This window comes from Ailuropoda melanoleuca, chromosome 12 (assembly GCF_002007445.2).
Source record: "Ailuropoda melanoleuca isolate Jingjing chromosome 12, ASM200744v2, whole genome shotgun sequence".
NCBI lineage: Eukaryota > Metazoa > Chordata > Mammalia > Carnivora > Ursidae > Ailuropoda > Ailuropoda melanoleuca.
In genome coordinates, this window is record NC_048229.1 from 68,422,599 (window position 1) to 68,446,266 (window position 23,668).

Genomic DNA, 23,668 nt, shown 5'->3' on the forward strand with positions numbered 1-23,668 from the left:
GCTGCCACTGCTGGGGTCATGATGGCTATCATCCTGACGGGCAAGTTACCAGAGTGTCATGTGATTCTTGAAATGCTAATTAAAAATCATACCTACCTGCGCTCTTACCTGCATGATTTAATTCAATCGGAGTCCTACGCGAAGGCGTTAAGTTCTCCTTCTCTAAATACCTGGAAGACAGACAAGGAAGTGTTGTAGTAGAGAGGTCTCATGCCTTCCTACCCACAGGTGGAATAGAGTAGATGTGGTCTTCGAAGATGCCGTGTAGTGGGGCGGTTAGGGATAATGAGAACAGCTCACCTTTGTGGAATGTTTCCTCTGTGCCCCGCTTAGTGACCAACTCCATTGCTCTATTCCATTTAATGCTCACACAGCCTTATGAGGTAGCTACCACTATCCCAGCTTTACAGATAAGGCAACAGAGGCCCAAAGGGCCCAAGTAACTTTTCTCAGGTCTCCTGGCTGATTAGTGATTAGAGCCCAGATCCAAACTCCTGTCTGTCTGACTCAGAGCACATACTCTTCCTCTGCGCTTTGCCACCTGGTTACTTAGGAAGCACTTTCCCTTCCTCCTCCTCCTCCTCTTTCTCCTTAGAGAGAGAGAGAGAGCCTGCAGGGCGGGTGTGGGAGGCTCAGAGGGAAAGGGAGAGAGAATCTTTTTTTGAGAGAGAGAGAGAGAGAGATGAGAGAGCACACACAGAGGGAGAAGCAGGCTCCCCACCGAGCAGGGAGCCCGATGCAGGACTCCATCCCAGGGCCTTGGGATCATGATCTGAGCTGACGGCAGATGCTTAACGACTGAGCCACCCAGGTGCCCCAGGAAGAGAGAATCTTAAGCGGGCCCTATGCCCATCACAGAGCCCGATGCAGGGTTCCATCTCACAGCCCTGAGATTATGACCCGAGCTGAAATCAAGAGGCAGATACTTGACTACTTAGCCACCCAGGTGCCCCAGGAAGTATTTCCTTCTTATGAGAGGGTCCAAAGCCATGAGCTGCATTTTCCAGAAAGAGAGGACAAATAGGATGCAAAGAGCATCGACCAAAGGGCCATGGCACTTTTGAGTTTGAGGCCCATTTCTGCCAGGATCTCAGGGTGTGATTTGGGGTAAGTAACTTGATTATTTCAGGGGGGGTGTGGGCTGGACCACTGCTGAGGTCCCTTCCATCCCGTGACTCAGGGCAGCAGGGCAGGAAAGCCATCAGTACCCAGCTCAGAGAGACAAGGGGACAGAATTGGTCTTTCTGGGTGACTTCAACATGTTCACTGTCCTCCGGGAGCTCTAACATCCACACCTTCCTCCTGATTTCCTATAGCTTAGACTGTCTGTACACCAATACCACGTACCTCGAGGTGAACTTCCGTGTCGATGTGATAAAGCCGGGAAAGACACTGGAGATTCCAATCACCTTTTATCCTCGAGAAAGTATCCAATACAGAGAACTCATTCCCTTTGAAATCAATGGGCTCTCACAACAAGTAATTGAAATCAAAGGGAAAGGCACCGAAATGAAGGTAAGAAAAAAGTCGCTGGAGAGATCCTCAGGCTTGGCACCCTCCTTTTGGCCCTCCCAGCCACCTGTGCCCCCCTGAGCCCACTCTTCTTTTCCTCTCCACCTGTCCAGCCCCCAAGCTCCTCTGTCAGAGGCTAGCCAGTCCCACCGAAGGATGAACTGTCAAATCTGACTCTTATTCAGTATCAGACTCTAGTGCATCATAGGTTACAAGGAATCACAGGCACTGGAGAAACATGCTTTTTCTTGGAGAAGTTTGAGACCATCAGATGCATGATCCCGAGCACATCCTTCTCCTCTTACGTCAGAGTGTGTTTTGTTTTCAGGTTTAATGGGCTAGATTTGTTTTGGATAGCAGTTTGTTTTGGATATGTATGCAGACATACGTTTCAATTGTGGACCATCTTTCCTTAATGCCACATTGATCAATATTCTCTGCCAGGCACAGATGCCAGGATTATGTTTGATTGAGGGCATCTCTTCTTTTTTTTTTTTAAGATTTTATTTATTTATTCGACAGAGTTAGAGACAGCCAGTGAGAGAGGGAACACAAGCATGGGGAGTGGGAGAGGAAGAAGCAGGCTCATAGCGGAGGAGCCCGATGTGGGGCTCGATCCCATAACGCTGGGATCATGCGCTGAGCCGAAGGTAGACGCTTAACCGCTGTGCCACCCAGGCGGAGGGCATCTCTTCTAAGTAGGTGCCCCTAATGGAAGTGCCGCTGCTAACCCCTTTGTCCCCAGTGTCTGGTAAACATTTAAGGTGTCTGTTTGGTGGGCATGTTTGCATTTTAATAGGACGTTTTGGAAGATGGAAGGCTTTCCCAGATGCTTAGGAATGCAGGGGACATTTCAGCCAGAGAGAGAGAGAAGATACGGGAGGGATGGGAGGGAGGTATCCCTGGTAGCCTTTCCATCAAGCTAGAGGAACCGCAGGACATGGCCACCTGGTGTGTCTGCACCCAAGCTGGACAGAGGGGTCTCTTCCAATCTCACTTGTTCATTCTGTCACTCAGTCACACTGCACTCGCTGTGTGCTAGGTACGTCGGGGAAAATCCGGAGGGGACCTCCAGTGGCACAGCCTGCTGCTAGGGACTCTCAGCTTTGGAGACAGAATGGAAACATGTGGGCTGGATATCAAGAAGGCTGAGGGGCAGGGGGTGCACAGTTTAGGGACTGATTGAATGGCAGTGACCTGTGGGTGCTGCTCAGTCCTGTGGGCCAGGCCCAGCCTGACCTTGATCCATCCTGGCCAACACTGGGATCGGTGCCTTATGAGAACTTGGAAGCATGTCCACTGTTCCACCCTGGCTGCCACCATTCTAGCCTGAATAGTCGGCACCTATCACTCCTCCAAGCGTTCTGTCCCACCATCTCCACAGAGACACAAGCCAGAGCACTCACAAAATATGAGCTTGATGGGGTCACTGCCTGCAGCCCTGGCTTCCCATTTCTCTCAGCACAAACCCTGACTACCTTCAAGCCTGTCTTCTCAGTGTGCCCCTCGTTCCTAAACACGGGCCTTGACTGAGCCACTCCTCCGACTCAGGGCCTCGCCACAGGGTGTCCCCTTTCCCCGGGGTGCCCTCCAACCTCACACCCACCCTGACTCAAACAGAATAGATCCTACCCTTCCTTTAGCTCCCAGTGCAGTGTAGACATGCCTTCTCAGGGAGGCCTCCCCAGAACCGCCAGCCAGTTCAGCCTCTGTAATGCGCTCTCAAGGTATCCTGAGCTTTTCCTTCACGACCCTTGACCCTGTTGTAATTGCATAATGAGCTGCCTGGGGGGTAGTTGATGCCCATGAATGTTTACTGGGTGAGTGAACGCCCATCCCGTATGAAGGAGGCGGGACACTGAGAGAGAGGAGCCACCCTGGCCTCACCAGAGTGGATGTATCATGATGGTTATTTTTCTTGGTAACTGATGAAACCCTCCCTCCCTGCTCTCTTTCTTGTTCTGTAGATTTCAGTCCTAGATCCAGCCAACAGGATTGTGAAGTTAGGAGCTGTCCTGCCAGGACAGGTTGTGAAAAAAACGGTTTCCATCATGAACAGCAGCCACACCCAGCTCACATTCAGCCAGTCGATCCTGTTCTCAATTCCAGAACTCCAGGAACCCACGGTTGGTGCTCAGGGCTCCCGGTGGGCTCTTCACACTTCCGGATGATACGGGTGACTTTGCTAGCAACACTGACCACTCACGCTTCTCGTGCACCTACAACGTGCCAGACCATTCTAAGAGCTTCCCATGTGCTACCTCTGAGCATCTTTACAGAAACAGTATAGGGCTAGTGCTTTCATTATTCTCATTTTACATGGAAGGACACCAGTGCTTAGAGACACTGTGTACTTTGAAAGGGCAGCAGAGTGAAAGAGGAAGGGGTGGGATTCAGTAGATCTAGATTCTCATGAATATATATCCTGTAGAAAGTTTGAAAAATAAGGAAAGTCATAAAGAAAACCATTTTCCCCATAATCTCACACCCAGAAAGAATCACTTACAAACAACCACCTTCTTGCCGTCTGCCCACCCGGCAGAGAGACAGTGAGATCAAGCTCTCTGAGGTCTCTTCTTACAAGGGCTCTAGTCCTGTCATGAGGAACCCACTCTCATGACCTCATCTAAACTTAATTACCCCCTAAAGGCTGAACACCACTCACATATGAATTTGGGGACACAATTCAGGCCACAGCAAGGTGAATGTGATATAGACGGATCTGGTGGAGTTTCCAGTCTTCAAGGGTCACTGACCCAGAAATAACACCCGAACAGCCTAGAAGCTGCAGAGGCAGGGTGTGACTTGGGAAGGGGCAGCTCAGAGGACAGCTGGGGGCTGTTGGGAGGCCCCGCAGTGGAGGGAGGCCTGTACCGAGGTTAGGGTGAAGAGGTGTCTTGCAGGCAGACAGGCTGGGGAGAGGTGTGCTCGCAGGCGCAGGAGCCTGTGTTCCAGAGGGCCTGTGCTTGTGGACATCCAGGTGTGAGGTGGTGCAGCAGGAGCGCTGCGAACCATCTGGGGATCGCCAGATACAGGGAAATGAGCCGAGAGAGCTAGCCAGAGCCAGAGAGTGGAGGCAGCTCATCCCAGGGCCCATGCTGCCATCCAGAGACAGGGCAGACTTGTTGCTTTCATTTCCTCATTCATTCCAAGGCGACGTCCTCAGTGCCGCTGGGGACCCTTGACTGTTGGGCCAAGCTACTTTTGGCTCTTTCGGCGATGATTGACCTGTACTGGCACAGTGGCCCCAGGCTTGGCCTCCAACATCATGGTGTTTGGAGAAATCCCTAGATCACGGTCCCAGTGCAGTTTTTGGCCTATCTCACCCCTGCCACCACAGTCCACTGCTCTGCACCCCAGGGAGCACAAGCAAGGAAGGAGCCTCGGCTTCCTTAGAGCAGATTTTGATTATTTCTGCCAGGACAAAAGGTTAAGGGGAGAACATACAAATTTAACCAGCAGTTCTCAGACTCTAGGACATGTGGGTAAGGGCACTTTTGAAGATGTGAGCTCCAAGCTCTCCCAAAATTCAGACAGCCTGGGGAGGGACTTGGGAATCTGCGTTTGAAACAGCGTGGTGCAGGCAGCTCAGGGAGCCCTCCTTGGAAAGACCCCAGAGCACTGAGTGTTTTCTGTTTCCTCTTATCGTACTATTTCCTCCACCAGAGAGTAGGGGTCATTTGCTGCAAGGGGGTGGAGAAAGAATGAACATTCACGGAATGCCTATTATGTGCCACGCATTTATACAAATGATCTGAATCTTCACCATAGAGTAAGTCACAGAAAGTTTAAGTAACTTGTCAAAGATGACCCACCAGTAGGAGGGAGCAGAATGGGATCTGACCCCTGGGCTGTTGCAGCCCTAACAACAAGACCCAGAAATGGATGCCTCCGATGCCCCGTGTCCTCAGCGACTGAGTCTCCTCGTGGTTTTGTCCAGGTCATTGCCCTGATACCGTTCCACAACATCACTCTGAAGCCCCAAGAGGTCTGTAAGCTGGAAGTCATCTTTTCCCCGAGGAAGCGCATCCCTCCCTTCTCTGAGGAGGTGTTCATGGAATGTATGGGGCTCCTGCGTCCCCTCTTCCTCCTCAGCGGCTGCTGCCAGGCCCTGGAGGTCTCCCTGGACCAGGAGCATCTCCCATTCGGGCCAGTCGTGTACCAGACACAAGCCACGCGTCGCATCCTTATGTTGAACACGGGCGACGTGGGTGCAAGGTAGGAGAGCGGCGTGCCTGCCCTGAGGCTGAGCACAGCCTACACTGGCTTTGCCCTGGATCTGGACAGGACATCTATTTTACAAGTCTGGCCACTCGTTATTTCTTCCCCCTCCCTTTCACATCCCCTCCCTTCTCTCAAGATGTGACAGCGGTGGTCCCGCTAGGGTGACTGCTGCTGCCAGGATGAGTAAAATTAATGTCATCGAGAACATTTGCTTGTTGCCTGTTATATGCCCTTTACATGGCTCCTCTCTGCTAATCCCAAGTGGTTCTATGGCTGATGCATTTTACAGATGAGACAACTGAGATTACTTTACCAAAATCATGCATTTAGCGAGAACTTACACTGTGCCGGTGCGATGCTGAGCATTCTTGCATATAAGCTCCCATTTAATTATCCCTGGCCCCTGTAAGCTCCTTTCTTGTCCGCATTTCACTGATCAAGGTGAGGCTTACAGACGTCAGGTGATTGACCTGAGGTCACATAGGCAAGAAGTGAAAAAGACGGGATTGGAGCCCAAGTATATCTATGACCATTCTCCTCTCCAGGCTCTTCCCTCTCGTTAGCAGGTGCCCACCCCAGTCCCTACTCAGGCATCCCGCCATAGCCGTGCAGGTGGGCACCGCATACCTGCAGGGGGCACCCTCGCCCAGACCTCAGTGAGAACAGTGCCCTGAGGGGGCAGTGTAGGCCCCGGGTGCTGGAAGCACGGGTCTGCACTGCCCACCCTCTGTCTCCTGTCGGCCCACAGAGGGATGACTACACAGGCCCCTCAGGTCCCAGCGCGGCGAGGAGCAGGTGCAACTCTCCCAGGAAGGCATCACCTCTGCCCTCCTGGATCGGACCTGAGAGGCAGCGCAGGGAGTGCTGAGAGCCACGGTCTCGGGAGGGTTCCAGGCCTGGCCCGATCACTTCCTAGCCGTGTGATCTTGGGTATACATGTGTTAGTGTGTTCATGAACATGCTTCCCATGAGTCGCTTGTGGACAGTAGGATAAGATACAGCCCCTTCCCACCCTGCTTCGCTCTGAGAGGCAGCTGAGCTGTCTTACCCAGGAGTGACCTGGCTCTTGTCCCCAGCTGCCTCTGCTGCACCCAGTGATGATCTTCCTCCCAAGTCCCAGGGAGTATTTTGGGGGGGGTGAACCTCCCAGCTAAAAGCCCAGGCAAATTCTCTTGATCTCAGCAGCATGGAGGATACCCTAAGGATACTAGTAAACTGTCTTTCTTGTCTCCTTTTGTCTTGGAAAAGGTTTAAATGGGATGTCAAAAAGTTTGCGCCTCATTTCTCCATCAGCCCAGAAGAAGGCTATATCACGGCGGGCATGGAGGTTTCTTTCGAAGTGACCTACCATCCCACTGAAGTGGGCAAGGAGAATCTCTATAAAAACTTGCTCTGCTTCATCCAGGGAGGCAATCCCCTGAGCCTGACCCTATCTGGAGTCTGCGTGGGACCACCTGCAGTAAAAGAGGTCAGTAGATGCTGCCCACAGATGGGCCAGCAGCCAGAGTGGGCCCAGCAAGCTCCACGAGTGAATTCAGCTAGGCCTCCTAGAAACAAGTGACTCTGTTCAAACAGTCCTCGGTGCCAACATCAAACATTCAGACCTGCTCCCCAACCCCTGCCACAGGGCTTTTGCGTATTCTATTCCCACTGCTGCAATATTCATTTTCCCCTCTTCATTTAGTTAATTCCCATTCATTCTTCAGCTCTCAACTCAAGGATCACATTCTCAAAGAAGCTTGCACTGGTATCTCTGGCTAGATCAAATTCTGTTACAAGCTCTGTAAGTAAAGGGCAAACACCTTTCTCTCCTTCTCTCTCCTTAAAAAAAGGGGGAGGGGACCTTGGGTTAACCCTCTGCTAGCCATGTCCATAGAAACCTGGAAACTCTGTTCCACTTATGGTAAAAACCACTTATGGTAAAAATGACACCCAATCTTCATCTCTGTAATCCTATTATTTCCAGAGTGTTATATAAATAGAATCATGAACATGTCTGTACGAGTCTTAGAGAGAACATCTGCTTTCATTTTCTTGGGTAAATATCTAGGAGTGGAATGGCTGGGTCATAGACCAGGCATATATTTACTTTTTTAAGAACCTACTAAACCGTCTTCTAACGTGGCTGTGTCATTTTACATTTCTACCAGCAGTGTCTGACATTTCCACTATGTCACATCTTGCCAACACTTGATATGGTTGGTTGTTTTCATTTTAGTCATTCTAATAGATATGTAGTGGTGTCACCTTGTGTTTTTTAATTTGTAGTTCCCTAATGACTTACGATGTTGAGCATCTTTTCCGGTATATATTTGCCACCCATATATCATCTTTGTTGAAGTATCTGTTCAAATTTTCTATCTTTAACTGGGTTGTTTATTTTGTTATTATTGAGTTTTGAGAATTCTTCATATATTCAGAACACAAATTTTATATTTAGGTCATCAATCTGTTTAGAGTTAATTTTTGCATATAGTGCAAGATATGGATTAAAATTCATTTCATTGTGGTTTTTTTGTATACCAATATCCAATTATTTCAGCACCATTTGTTGAAAAGATTATCCTTTCTACACTGAAATACCTCTGCACCTGGGTCAGAAACCATTTGACCACGTAGGTGCGGGTCTATTGCTGATTCTGTTCTTGTCTACTAATCTATTTGACTCTCCTTACCGCCACTGCCACACTGTCCCCATTGCTACATTCGGTGGTCAGTGCTCAACTGTTGACCTGTTGATAGCATTTGATACCTTGAACAAGTCCCTCGAAGGAGCATCCTTCCAACACTTTCCTCACAGAGCTCCTACGATACCACCCTTTGCTGGGTTTCCTCCTACCTTATTAGATGCTACCTCTCATCTCCTCTTCTGATTTTTCTTAACATTGGAGTGTGCCAGTCAGGTATTAAATTTCTTAAATTTCTTCTTTTTTTCTAAAAACAATTAACTTCTTGACGATCTCATCCAATCTCTTGGCCTTAACAAATAATTGACATACCCTCAACTCCCAAATATGTATCTCCAGCCTGAACCTGTCCTCGAACTCCTCGTGTGTAAATTCCACCACCTGCCTGAGGTGCCTGCTTTCTTCCAGGTGGTGAACTTCACCTGCCAGGTGCGCTCCAAGCACACGCAGACCATCATGCTTTCAAACCGCACCAACCAGACCTGGAACCTGCACCCCATCTTTGAAGGCGAGCACTGGGAGGGTCCTGAGTTCATCACCCTGGAGCCCCATCAGCAGAACAAGCCCTATGAGATCACCTACAGACCCCGCACCATGAACTTGGAGAACCGAAAACATCAGGTAGACTGAGGCTCCCCCCACCCACATCGGTTTCCCAGTATGGTTGGTGGGGAAGAGTGGTGCAAAAGAGGTGAGGAGATAGAATTTGGGAGCTCAGAGAATGTTCTAACAAGAGGGGACCCCACCAACCATGTTGGAACAATAGGGAATCATGCAGATCATTGAGTCCAAAGCCTCCTTCGGTGCCCACATGTTTTCCTGTATAAGGGATTCTCTTGGAACAAGGGGCGCAGTTCTGAACAGAGTCCTGGACTAAGCATCAAGCAATTAATATTTAGCTTAATTGCACAAATAACATCATTGCGGCTGTAATAAAAATAAGAAAGGAAAGAGGCCATGCATTCTTCCACCCTAAAAAAAGGAGAACAGTTTTCTTCTGCCTTTACTCCCAACCCTCATTCAGATACAGCCATAACTGCCATCATAGCATACCAGATTTTGCCTTCTGTTCATTTTCACTTTATATTATATCATGAGCATTTTCCTGTTTAACTGGATAGTGTTTGTAATCATCATGTTTAATGATTGTCTAATATTTCTTGAATGAGAGTTCCATAATTTATTTAACATTCCCCAGTTGTTGAATATGAAAGTTATTACCAAATTTTCATCAATACTATAAATGGTTTCAGTGTGTGTGTGTGCGTGTGTGCATGTGTGTGTGTGTGTGCACATACACACAGCTTTTTTCTCTGAAGGGATTTTTAAGTTCCCTGGGATAAGGCCACCGGCTAGCTCAATTGGTAGAGCATGGGACTCTTAAGTTCCCTGGGGTGAGGTTCCTGGTTCAAATGCATATGAACATTTTTATGACCCTTAAAACATACTACAAAGCTACTTTCTAAGAGTTACTCTTACATGAGGGCTTCTGTTAACCCTGGGACATTATCATAGCTAATAAGGGGCCTTCTGTGCCATTCTGACCACACTCCTTCTCCTTAGGGCACCCTCTTCTTCCCCCTCCCCGATGGGACTGGCTGGCTGTATACACTGCATGGGGTCTCTGAGCTCCCCAAACCTGTGGCCAGTATCTTCCGTGAAGTACCATGTAAGACGCCCTACGTTGAACTCCTGCCAGTCAGCAACTGGCTTAACAAGCCCCAGAGGTGAGAGAGTGGGGCAAGGGGTCAGGGTGGAGGTGATGGAGGGAGAACGTCCTGTCTAGCCTGGCCCTTCCCCTGGTCAGGGCCTCTAGGGGACATTGAGGGGCTGAAAGAATCAGAGACAAAGTTCCCTGATGTGGCCAGGCACTTCCTGACCTCTAAGCTCCCAGACACCCAGTGCTGTCTGTGAATAGCTGATTATCTAAGTCTGCTAGACCAGGGCCTGGCACAAAATAAGTGGTAGGTAAATGTTAGCTGTTATTATTATTATTATCAAAATGGGAATTATGGTGGTTATCGAATGTTCTACCTTATCACCTCAGCCACTGGCCAGAGAAGGACGCCCCTTGGCTCTTTAGTTGCAGGGGGAGTAGAGTAGAATACGAGGGCTAGGGAATATTGAGGACCAGCAGCCTGGTCCCCTTCTTTTACAGAGAAGGAGCCAAAGTCTGGGAGAAGAGGCTTACTTACTGAAGGCTGCCAGGTAGCATAGTGGATGAAGGCCCAGACCTAACTTTGAATCCTGGTTCTACCAATAACTAATCGTGTTATCTGAGCATGTTTCTCTTGGCCTCTGTTTCCTCATTAGTAAGATGAGGTGATAGTCATATGTACCTCCATGTGTTACTAGTAACACATGGCACATAATAGTTGGCAATAATGGTAGTTATTGGTGTTGTTAGAGACAAAGTAAAGACCAGAATCCTGGACCCACGTGCTTTTCATAAAGTCAAGAGTAGCAATAGCACCTTTCCTTCTTTCCTTTGGGCAGATGTTCTCATTTTCTCTGTCCTCTCTTCATGTGCTGCTGTGTCCCCCCAGATTCCGGGTCATTGTGGAAATGGTAAAACCAGAGAGGCCAGACCTAAGCGTTACCTTAAAAGGCCTTGATTACATTGATGTACTGTCTGGCTCCAAGAAAGACTACAAGCTGAACTTCTTTTCCCACAAGGAGGGACTATACAGTGCAAAGGTATCTACATGTTAAAAGCATTTCCCTGGAACTCTGGAGGTTCACCCCTGAGGCTGATGAGCCTGGTGTTAGGGAATAAAGATGTCCTCCCACCGCCAGCCTTTCCTTATCCTGTTGGGCTAACCATTTAGTGGCCTGGCAAAGGCTTTCAGGATTCCCAGCCTCTTTAAGATGCAGCTAGACTGCAGGGCCATCCATCTATCGTGTAGACCCACGCCAAACATTCAAGGCAGCAGAATCATGAAAATCCTTAAGCAGTAAATAACACTGGGCCAGCAAACACCAGACCACAATAATAAGAACAGAGCCCTTTTTCTGAGCACTTACAGTGGCTAGCACCGTACTAACACTCAGTACACACAGCTAGTAAGGTCAGAGCCAGGATTCAACTCAGAGCCACCTGCTCCAAGATACCACACGGTCTTTCATGCATGAACTGTTTCTCCTAGTTCATCATTAGTTCAACAAGTACCTGTGACTATATCTGCCACATACTATACTAAGTGCGGGCAACACAGCAACGATCAAAAATAGGCACGGTCTCTGTTTTCATGGAATGCACAGTCCAGTGAAAGGAGAAGGGCCTCAACCAAATAATGGTACTATGAGGGTATAATTACAAAATGAGATATGTGCTTTGAAGAAGAGGAGCACTTACGGATCAGTAGCTCACCGGAGAGGTTAGGGCTGAAGATAATATATACGGAATTACTCATTTATAGATAATATGTAGAAATTACTCATTTGTAGATAGTATTAGAAGCTGTGATGAAAGATGGAATAAGCTAGGGAAAGATTTTAAAGTGAAAAAAGAAAAAACCTAGGAACGCAACTCCTCCTTCCAGAAGAGATACTGGCAAAACCCACGCAGTTGGAGGTCATCCTCGCCTACAATCACTGAGGTAGACTGCTCTACTCAGATCACATTCACAGGCTAATAGAGAACCTTGAAATCATGGTCTCATGAAACATCTGAAGAAAATAAAAAGCCACTCTAAATAGAAATACCAGCTCAACAAAGAGAAACCCCTAAGATAAAAGATGTATTAAAGCAAACAGAAGATTTTTAGTGAATATTATTAATATCCTCAAAGGAATAAAAGAAGATAATCTTACCCATAATAGAAGAACAGACTATTGTGGAAAACAATCAGAGACCTGGAAAATAAAAAAACTGAATGTTTGTTATAGAAAACCATAGAGGAAGGCTGAATAGTGTAATGAACTCTAGGGAAGAGATTACTAATAAGTTAGATAGAGCTGAGTAATAGCAAAGACTTTAGCACATGAGCAGAAAGAAATAGCAAGAATGGAAGGAAGTAATAAGTGCTGGAGAGGGTGTGGAGAGGTTGGATTCCTCATGCATTGTTGGCAGCAGTGTAAATGGTGCAGCTGCTGCGGAAAACCGTCTGGCCCTCCTTAAATGGTTAGACGTAGCGTTACCATGTGACTCAGCAATTTCACTGCTAGATGTATACCCAGGATAAATGAAAACATATGTCCACACGAGAACCTGTACATAAATGTTCATAGCAGCATTATTCATAAGAACCAAAAAATGGAAACAAACCAAATGTCCATCAACCCAAATGAATAAATACAGTGGAATATTATTTGGCAATAAAAAGAAATGGAAATGAAGTGCAAATACGTGCAATACAAGAGTGAGCCTTGAAAACATTATGCTAGCTGAACAGAACCAGTCACAAAAGGCCACATAGTGTATGATTTAATTTATATGAAATGTCCAGAATAGGCAGATCCATAGAAAGAGAAAGTAAATTAGTGGTGCCTAGGGCTAGAGTGGATGGGTGGAGGAAACGGGGAGTGATTGGTAATGGGCACAGAGTTTCTTTTCAGGTTAATAAAAATGATCTAAAATTGATTGTGGTGATACTTGCATCACTTTGTGACTATACTAAAAACCACTAAATTGTACACTTTAGTTTTTTTTTTCAGTTTCAGGGCTCTTTATTCCATTCTGGTACTTTGTTTATTCCTACATCAGTATCACATTGTCTTAATTACTATAGTACTTTTTTTATAATAATTTTTAATATGTTATGTTAGTCACCATACAGTACATCCCAAGTTTTTGATGTAAAGTTCCATGATTCATTACTTGCGTATAACACCCAGCGCACCATGCAATACGTGCCCTCCTTAATACCCATCACTGGCGTATCCCAATCCCCCACCCCCCCTCCCCTCTAAGGCCCTCAATTCGTATCCCAGAGTCCATAGTCTCTCATGGTTCATTCCCCCTTCTGTTTACCCCCCTTCCTTCTTCCCTTTCTTCTCCTACCGATCTTCCTACTNGAATGAGTGAAACCATATGGTAATTGTCTTTCTCTGCTTGACTTATTTCGTTTAGCATTCTACACTTTAAATGGGTGAATTATATGGTATGTGAATCGATTCTCAAGCTGTTTCAAAAAAAGAATGAAAGGAAATATGAGACATAAATTATAAATCAAAGAGTTCTAATGTCACCTAATAAGAAATTCAACACCCAAAAAACAAATAATCCAGTTAAGAAATAGGCAGAAGACAAGAAGAAAAGACTTATTTTCCAAAGAAGACATCCAAATGGCTTACAGACACATGAAAAGGTACTCAACATCACTTATCATCAGGGAAATACAAAGCAAAACTATGATGAGCTACCACCTCACACCTGTCAGAATGGCTAAAATTAACAACACAGGAAACAACAGGTGTTGGCAAGGATGCTGAGAAAGGGGCACCCTCTTGCACTGTTGGTGGGAATGCAAACTGGTGCAGCCACTCAGGAAAACAGTGGCTCCTCAAAAAGTTAACAAAAGAACGGGGCACCTGGGTGGCTCAGTCGTTAAGTGTCTGCCTTCGGCTCAGGTCATGATCCCAGCGTTCTGGGATCAAGCCCCGCATTAGGCTCCCTGCTCAGCGGGAAGCCTGCTTCTCCCTCTCCCACTCCCCCTGCTTGTGTTCCCTCTCTCTGTCAAATAAATAAATAAATAAAATCTTCAAAAAAAAAAAAGGTTAACAAAAGAACTAGCCTATGACCCAGCAATTGCACTACTAGGTATTTACCCAAAGGATACAAAAATACAGATCCAAAAGTGTACATCCACCCCAATGTTTATAGCAGCAGCATCAACAGTATCCAAACTATGGAGAGAGAGCAAATGTCCATTGACTAATGAATGGATAAAGAAGATGGGGTGTATATATATATACAATGGAATATTACTCAGCCATCAAAAAGAATGAAATCTTGTCATTTGCAATGACATGGATGAAGTTAGAGAGTATTACACTAAGTGAAATAAGTCAGAGAAATATAAATACCATATGGTTTCACTCATATGTGGAATTTAAGAAAGAAAACAGATGAACATATGGGAAGAGGAAAAAGAAAAAAAGGATAGAGGGAAATAAGCCATAAGAGATTCTTAATGATAGAGAAAAAACTAAGGATTGATGGAAGGAGGTTGGTAGGGAATGCACTAGAAGGGTGATTAAGTATTAAAGAGGGCAGTTGTTGTGATGAGCACTGGGTGTTATATGTAAATGATGAATCACTGAATTCTACTCCAGAAACTGATATTGCACTGTATGTTAACTAAAATTTAAATTAAAAAGAAAAGAGCTCCTGAAACAGAAAAACTAGATAATAAAAGGAAAAAAATTACTTCAAAATAATTGAAGAAAAATTTCCAGGACAATTTGAAAAAGGCTGAGTCTTGTAACTAAAGGGACCCAACAACTTGCCAAATAGGGTGAATGGAAAAAAAAAAAAAAACCTCACATCTAAATACATGAGAACGAAATTGTAGAAAAGTGGGATAAAAAAGAAAATCCTAAATGATTCTAGATAAAGTCAAAGGAAATAATCACAATAACATCAGATTTCTCATGGTAACACTGAATACAAGAAACAGTGGAGGGGCACCTGGTTGGCTCAGTAGGTTAAGTGTTTGACTCTTGATTTTGGCTCAAGTCATGATCTCAGGGTCATGGGCTTGAGCCCCCCTGTTGGTCTCCACACTGGGCATGGAGCCTGTGAGCCTGCTTAAGATTTTCCCTCTTCCTCTCCCTCTGCCCCAACCCACCCCCATCACAAATACATACGTCCACGCTTACTCTCTTTCTCTCAAGAAAAGGTGGGGGGTGCAGTGGAATAAGCTATTCGTATAACTTAGAGCGATGTTCAATCTAGAACTTTTTCCAAACAAAACTATTATGAGGACAAAACAAAGATTTTTTTTAATTAACAATATTTGTTTTATTTTTTTAATAATATTTTTTATTATATTATGTTAGTCACCATACAGTACATCCCTGGTTTTTGATGTAAAGTTCGATGATTCATTGGTTGCGTATAACACCCAGTGCACCATGCAATACGTGCCAGAATAAAGATATTTTTAAACATGCAAGGACTCAAAGTAACCTACCCATATATAAAATCCGTGTTTGAAAGAAGTACTATTAAATTAAAAGTTTTTGAATTAGGAAAATTTTAAAAACAAGTAAGTGAAATCAAGAGGAAAACGTAAGGATACAAAGAACAAAGAATCAAAATTCAATTGATAAGTAATGTAAAATAATTGTTGAAAAGCAATCTGAAATGAGTATTTCATATGACCTCAATATAGGAAATAGCAAGGGGAGGAATAAAATAAGCCAATGAAAAATTTTTTCTCATTCAGTGGGAAGCAAATGGGGAAATGAAAGATGTTCTTTCATTCATCAGAAGGGTAGGAAAAGAATAAAGATGGTCATAAACTATAGACGTGAACAAAAAAATATAAGTAAATATATGTTTTAAAGTGTTAAGTAAAAATGATGGTGAACGTAGATCACAGAGTCTCTTTACAATAATATGTATTAAAATTAACAACACAAAAGTTCTCTAAAAATCCGAAAGAACTTCTTCTGATTATGATGGAGTAACGACTCTTCCCACCATAAATGATCATTAAACCAGACAGAATATCTGAGGCAAGTCTTCTCAGGCATTGACAACAGGCAGCACAATACTACAATCCATCAAAGAGAAGAAAAGCTAATGAGATGATTCTCCATAATTGTCCTGGCTCTCTGCCAGGGGACAGTTTCCTGACTGCAGTGCAGTGAGCTAGAGTCTAAGCAAAGCACAGCTGCCCCACTGAACTGACAATGCAGAAATCAGAGTTTGGTGCAGCTGAGATAGCTGGTCTCTACAGGGTGGTAGAGAAGTGGAGGGAGCGATGCATGGAGTGGCAGGGTGCTGGGGGGAAGGCAGACAGAAGTCTGTGTGGGAGTTCCCCTCAAAGTCTTTGGTTGAGAGTCATTCTGCACATGCACAAGATGAGACTGTGTGAGATTTATCAGAGAACAACTTCCAAAAGAGGTTGATAAAGGAACAAAGATACATTAATCAGTGCTGGGGGACATTGGAGGTTTGGCTCAGCCAGAGTGGAGACTGCATTAGCATCTCACCAACATCCTAAGAATCCAGTTGAAATACCAGAAAGGCCAGAAGAAAGGACCATGCCCTTAGGATAAGTCCTTTCAGGCCCTTAAAAAGCCTAAAACTAAGCACCTACAAGATCTTCAGGAAGGACAAAATTTGGAGATTGAATCCTACCAAGTTGCAAGGTCTTGAGAAACACCTTGAGCTTTCCACAGATCTGCTCTAACAAAGCATGAAACCAAACCTACTCAACTTTAAGGTGATAAGTCAAAAAGTCAATGATTGAACTGCTTCCTAGAATGAAATCAACACTCTTACAAGGAAGATAACAGAATCCAGAATCTCTACAATGATCATCAGCAATGTCCAGTGTACCAGCAGAAATTACTAGACTTGTAACAAAGCAGGGAAATGTGACCCATAGTCACAAAAAATGCAGTCAATAAAAATGGACTCCAAGATGGGCCAGATATTGGATTTAGCAGACAAAGACCTGAAAGCAGCTATTATAAACATGTTTAAAACTAAAAGAAAATATTTCAAATAATTAAATATGGACAGATAAGGAATCTCAGCAGAGAAATGGAAACTATAAAAAAAGAACCAAATGGATAGTCTAGAATTGAAAACTAAAATAAACTGAAATGAAAGTTTCACTGGATGTGCTTAACAGCAGATTGAACAAAAAGAAAAAAGATTGACTAAAATGAACCAGAGCCTCAGGAACCTGTGAGAAAATGTAAAATTTTCTAACACATGAGTAATAGGAGTCCAAGAAGAGAATAAAGGGAGAACAGGCAGAAAACTATTTGAAAAAATTATGAAACTTCCCTGATATGAATTTAAAAATACATATATTTACAGATCCAAGAAACTTGGCAAACCTCAAGCAGGAAAAATATAAAGAAAACCATGTCTGTGCATATCATAGTAAAACTGAGAATCAAAGATAAAGAGAAAAGCTTGAAACAAGCAGATATTTAAAAATCTGTTACATACAGGAGACAACAATAAAAATGACCACTGACTTCTTCTTCAGATACAATGGAAGCCATCTGCAAAACTCTGAATTCTATCAACTGAGAATTCTTCATTCACTGAAAATATTCTTTAAAATGGATTATTTGCAGATAAAAGAACATGAGAGAATTCATTGTCAGCAGACTTGCATCACTGGACAACATGCTAATTCTTCAGTCTGAGGGAAAATGATACCAGACAGATATCTGGGTCTACTGGAAGCAGAAGTTTATCATGTCAGTCGCAGGGCTGAGGGGACAATGTACTGCAATCACAAGGGTGGGCTCTGGAGTCAGTTCAACCTTGTTCAAATCCTGGCTCAGACACTTCTCTCTGCACGTGACCTTGGCAAGGTATTTAACTTTGCTGAACTTCAGTTTCCTTGGGAAACAAACAACAACAACAACAAAACAAAACAAAGAAGCAAAAAACAAAACAAAAAAAAAACGAATGAAAGAAAGGAAACGGGAATAATGTTGCCTACAAGTTGTATACATTAAACAAATATTTCTAGTGCCTGGCACACAGTAATCATTCATTAAATGTTAGATACTGTCATTACTATTATTAGTATTATTGTCGATTCCAGCAGCAACTGGCATAGGAGTGAAACCCACTACAGCATGAACCTCTCAGGGTCTTGCTTGTTCTCTGGGGCCAGCTAGTGGTCCCCCAGGGACATGTTCACCTTCAGCTCTAGACAGTGCTGCTCTGGCCTCTTCTGAGCAAACCCGGGCTGTCCAATCAGCTCTCACCTGGGAGGAGCCAGCACAGAACCCCGCAGGGGAAAGGCTGGCTGGTGGGGGTTCAGACAGAGTGGGAGTGCCAGTGGGCACTGTGCTTCATATCCGCAGGCACTGCTAGCAGAGAGAAGGAGCTCCTTGAGACAGTAGAAGCCCCTCCGCTAACCCCTCTCCTCTGCCCCGCTTCCTCCCCCTCTCCCCACAAACCAGGTGATCTTCCGAAACGAAGTGACCAGTGAGTTCTTACACTACATGGTGAGTTTCAGGGTCATCCCTTCAGGCATCATCAAAACCATTGAGATGATGAGCCCCGTCCGGCAGAGCACATCAGCCTCCATCAAGGTCGAGAACCCCCTGCCCTATTTGGTGACCTTCTCCACGGAATGCAGGGTGCCTGACATCAGCCTGCCCTCCCAGTTTGTGGTGCCTGCCAACTCTGAGGTACGGCCCTGGAGACCAGGGACCCCCCAATATCTGTGACAGAGGCTCTTCCCCTGCATCATGGCCTTCTGCTTCCTTGAGGTTGGGCCAGCACTGACAGTGGTCGGGAAGGCAGGGGACGGTCCCTCAGTCACACTCCGGATGTCCCCCTTCCCCTTCCACCTGAGTCCTCCCACGAACACGGGTACAGGAGCGCTGTGGTTCAGACATGTAAAAGGGACTTACTAGTTATGAACCCTTGCCTCTGTCATATGCTTGTTTGCCTTGTTCAATTTGACATAATTTTTGTTTTTTACTAATTATAAAGGTAACATAGAATAGATGTGGTGCAAAGGAAAGTAAGGGACATAGCATATCGAGTGACCAGCATGTGCACTGTCCCGTTTGCTTATGCACAAACCTCTTCAGGAAGGATGTGCAAGAAACCTGTGCCCGGCTGGGAAGATAGGACCTGGAATTCTGAGCTGATGTGGCGATGAAATTTCTTTAGATTCTTTTCAGTTTAAGGTTCCAAACTCTCACTGTCCAGATTCCAACAAAATCCCTTCTGTTTCTCCAACTTGAGCCTGCCTGCTTATTCTCTGCACCCAGTCGAGCTCTTCCTTCCCTTTCAGAACTCAAAATCTGTCTTATTCTTCAGAGAGTCTCCATGCCCTTCATTTTGTCTCTATATTTTTCATCATGAGTTCTAAAAATCTATGCAGAAATGTATAACAAATATATATACATATAATGAATATATTAAAATATGTTTAAACAACCAAGAAAGAAATATCTGTATAACCAATACCCAGGGCAGGACATAAAAAATTGCCACCACCCCAGAAACCGCTNATAATGAATATATTAAAATATGTTTAAACAACCAAGAAAGAAATATCTGTATAACCAATACCCAGGGCAGGACATAAAAAATTGCCACCACCCCAGAAACCGCTATCTCCATGCACAGTACTGTCCCTCACCCTAAAAGTTACCACTGACTTTATTTTGTAATAATCTCTTGCTTTTCCGCCATATGGTTTAGATTTGCCTGGTTTTGAACTCTATGCAAAAGAAATCGTACTAAATGACATGGATGGCACAGGAGGAGGTAATGCTAAGCGAAATAAGTCAAGCAGAGAAAGACAATTATCATATGATTTGTCTCATCTATGGAGCATAAGAACTAGGAAGATTGGTAGGGGAAGAAAGGGATAAAGAAAGGGGGGGCATTCTTTAACGTTTTAATGTCTTTTGCTCAACGTCGTGTGTGGTGGCAGTCGTCACGTTGATGCATGCTGCTGAGGTTGGTTCATCCCTGTCGCTGTAGAATATCCATCATACGGCTGTCCCACAATTTAGATATCCATTCTACAGGGGCCAGACGTCCATGTTGGTTTCAGCATTTGGCTATCGTGAAAAAATGCTGTGGTGGACCTCACCGCACGAGTGCCTTCCTGCTGCACACGCGTGTGTTTCTCCACAGTGTACCCCAAGGAGGAGAATCTCTGGGTCATAGGGTGTGCATGCCTGTAACTGCCAATCAGGAGATGACCTCCAGTCAGTAATGAGAGTTCACCAACTTTTGGCATTGTCCCATTTTTAAAGGTTTGCCAATCTGATAAAACACGGGATCAACTGATAGCTCCTCGTGATCTTAATTCACCTTTTTACAAACGGATTGACTTCAGTTTGGTAATAGTCTGAGCGAGAGATCCGCCTCCATGCTCATGATATCCTCTTACTACCTCTTCTATGTGATGTTCTCCTCTCATTGCTAATATTGGTTTTGTGCCTTCTATTGCTTGATCTGTTTTGTGAGAGGTTTCTCAGTACTATATCTTTTATTCAAAAAGGCATCTTTTGGTTTTGTTGGTACTCTTTATTGCATGTTTTTTTTATTATGTTAGTCACCATACAGTACATCATTAGCTTTTGATGTAGTGTTCCATGATTTATTGTATGTTCGTTTTCTAGTTGCTTGATTTCTGCTTTTAATTATCGCCTTCTTTCTGCTTCCTGTGGGTTACTGGGGCTCTATCTAATTTCTAAGATGAGTGTTTAGTGCATTGACTTCTAGTCTTCTTTATTTTCCCATACACACATTTAAGATTTATAAGTCCCCCTCTTAAGTGCTGCTTTAGCTGCAGTGTACAAATTTTTAAATGCATCATTCTTTGTCATAAGGTTCAAAACTATTCTAACTTTCATCATTATGAATACTTCTTTTTTGACTCATGGGCTATTACAAGTGTTTCTTAATTTCCAAACGTGTAGATTTTTCTACAGGTTGTTTTTTAAGTTATTTTGTGGTCAGGGAATATATTCCATATTATTTCAGTCCTCTAGAATTTGTTTAAATTTGCCTTATGGCCCAATATATGATCTTTTTTTTTTTAATCCTCCGTTTGTTTTTAAAAAGCATGTGTTTGCCATTTTGATGTTAATTCTCTGGTATTTTGGTCTACTTGTTTGGTCAGATTTAAGAGAATATGTTAAAGTCACCACTGTGATAGGGATTTGTCTGTCCTTGTAGTTCTGTCATGTTTTTGCTCTATATACTTTGAAGCTATATTATTAGTTAAATTAAAATCATAATATCCTTCTGCTGATGTTATACTAAGACTTGATAATCTCTCATATTCCTGTTCTTCAAGAGTATCTTGGCCATCCTTGGCCCTTTGCATTTCCATATAAATCAACTTGTCATGTTCCTNCATGTTTTTTTTATTATGTTAGTCACCATACAGTACATCATTAGCTTTTGATGTAGTGTTCCATGATTTATTGTATGTTCGTTTTCTAGTTGCTTGATTTCTGCTTTTAATTATCGCCTTCTTTCTGCTTCCTGTGGGTTACTGGGGCTCTATCTAATTTCTAAGATGAGTGTTTAGTGCATTGACTTCTAGTCTTCTTTATTTTCCCATACACACATTTAAGATTTATAAGTCCCCCTCTTAAGTGCTGCTTTAGCTGCAGTGTACAAATTTTTAAATGCATCATTCTTTGTCATAAGGTTCAAAACTATTCTAACTTTCATCATTATGAATACTTCTTTTTTGACTCATGGGCTATTACAAGTGTTTCTTAATTTCCAAACGTGTAGATTTTTCTACAGGTTGTTTTTTAAGTTATTTTGTGGTCAGGGAATATATTCCATATTATTTCAGTCCTCTAGAATTTGTTTAAATTTGCCTTATGGCCCAATATATGATCTTTTTTTTTTTAATCCTCCGTTTGTTTTTAAAAAGCATGTGTTTGCCATTTTGATGTTAATTCTCTGGTATTTTGGTCTACTTGTTTGGTCAGATTTAAGAGAATATGTTAAAGTCACCACTGTGATAGGGATTTGTCTGTCCTTGTAGTTCTGTCATGTTTTTGCTCTATATACTTTGAAGCTATATTATTAGTTAAATTAAAATCATAATATCCTTCTGCTGATGTTATACTAAGACTTGATAATCTCTCATATTCCTGTTCTTCAAGAGTATCTTGGCCATCCTTGGCCCTTTGCATTTCCATATAAATCAACTTGTCATGTTCCTCCAAAAAATTAAATAACCTGTTAGGATTTTGATTGGGTTATTTTAAGAATGTATTAGCTACCTGTTGGTCCATAACAAATTACCTAAGTTGCTAAAAATTAGCAACTTAAAACCCCAAGCACTTACTGTCTACACAATTTCCGAGGTTCAGGAATCCAAGAGCAGCAGCTTAGCTGGGTGGTTTGGGCTGAGGATCTTTCAGAAGGGTGTAGTCAGTTGTCAGCCAGAACTCTGGTCACCTCAAAGGCTTGACTGGGGCTGCATAACCTGCTTCTAAACTCAGTCATGTGGTTGTTGGAAAGGCCTTCCTTCCTTGCTGTTGGCTGGAGGCTTCGGTTCCTCACCACATACACTTCTCCCTAGAGCTGCTTTCAACATGAGAGCTTACTTCCCCTAGAGCGAGTGATCTAAGAGAAACTGAGGCAGCAAAGAAGAGCATGCACAAGACAGAAACCACAGGCTTTTCCTCTTAATCTCAGAAGTGATATGCCATATACTAGGGCTCATCTCTCTGCCATGTACTAGAGGTCACACAGACCAGCCCTGGTACAACATGGGAGCGGGTGACACAAGAGTGTGAATGGTGGGAGATGGGGATCGCTGGGGACCATCTTGGAGCATATCTGTCACAGAAAGAATTCCAGTCTTCACGCTATTGAGATTTCGAATCCACGAGCAGATCTTCATTTCTTTAAGTCTTCTTATTTAATTTCTCTCAATAATATTTTTTTTAGTTTTCTATGTGGAGGCCGTATTCATCTTTTGTTAGATTTATTTCTAGGCTTTATATATTTTGATACTATTGTAAATGGTATCTTTTCAAAATTTCATTTTCTATTTGTTGCAAGTATGTAACAATATTAATGATTTTTGTATGTTGACTTTGCCTTAATTTTTTGGCTTTTTAAGTTTTTATTTTAATTTCAGTTAGTTAATGTACAGTGTTTCAGGTATACAATATAGTGATTCCACACTTTCATACATCACTTGCTACTCACCACCACAAGTGCCCTCTTTAATCCCCACCATCTATTTCACCCATCACCCTACCCACCTCCCNGTGTGGTGGCAGTCGTCACGTTGATGCATGCTGCTGAGGTTGGTTCATCCCTGTCGCTGTAGAATATCCATCATACGGCTGTCCCACAATTTAGATATCCATTCTACAGGGGCCAGACGTCCATGTTGGTTTCAGCATTTGGCTATCGTGAAAAAATGCTGTGGTGGACCTCACCGCACGAGTGCCTTCCTGCTGCACACGCGTGTGTTTCTCCACAGTGTACCCCAAGGAGGAGAATCTCTGGGTCATAGGGTGTGCATGCCTGTAACTGCCAATCAGGAGATGACCTCCAGTCAGTAATGAGAGTTCACCAACTT

The 23,668-nt window shown here is 43.9% G+C and overlaps 1 protein-coding gene across 1 annotated transcript in view; it reads left to right on the plus strand.

The window, feature by feature from the left end:
• Positions 1–23,668, plus strand: part of HYDIN (HYDIN axonemal central pair apparatus protein) — a 363,532-nt gene that overhangs the window by 332,579 nt on the left and 7,285 nt on the right. The window contains exons 77-84 of the mRNA XM_034638025.1: positions 1,317–1,515; positions 3,480–3,638; positions 5,453–5,730; positions 6,985–7,204; positions 8,832–9,044; positions 9,987–10,150; positions 10,970–11,120; positions 18,534–18,764. Of these exons, the coding sequence (XP_034493916.1) occupies positions 1,317–1,515; positions 3,480–3,638; positions 5,453–5,730; positions 6,985–7,204; positions 8,832–9,044; positions 9,987–10,150; positions 10,970–11,120; positions 18,534–18,764 (1,615 nt within the window). The remainder of the gene's footprint in view (positions 1–1,316; positions 1,516–3,479; positions 3,639–5,452; positions 5,731–6,984; positions 7,205–8,831; positions 9,045–9,986; positions 10,151–10,969; positions 11,121–18,533; positions 18,765–23,668) is intronic.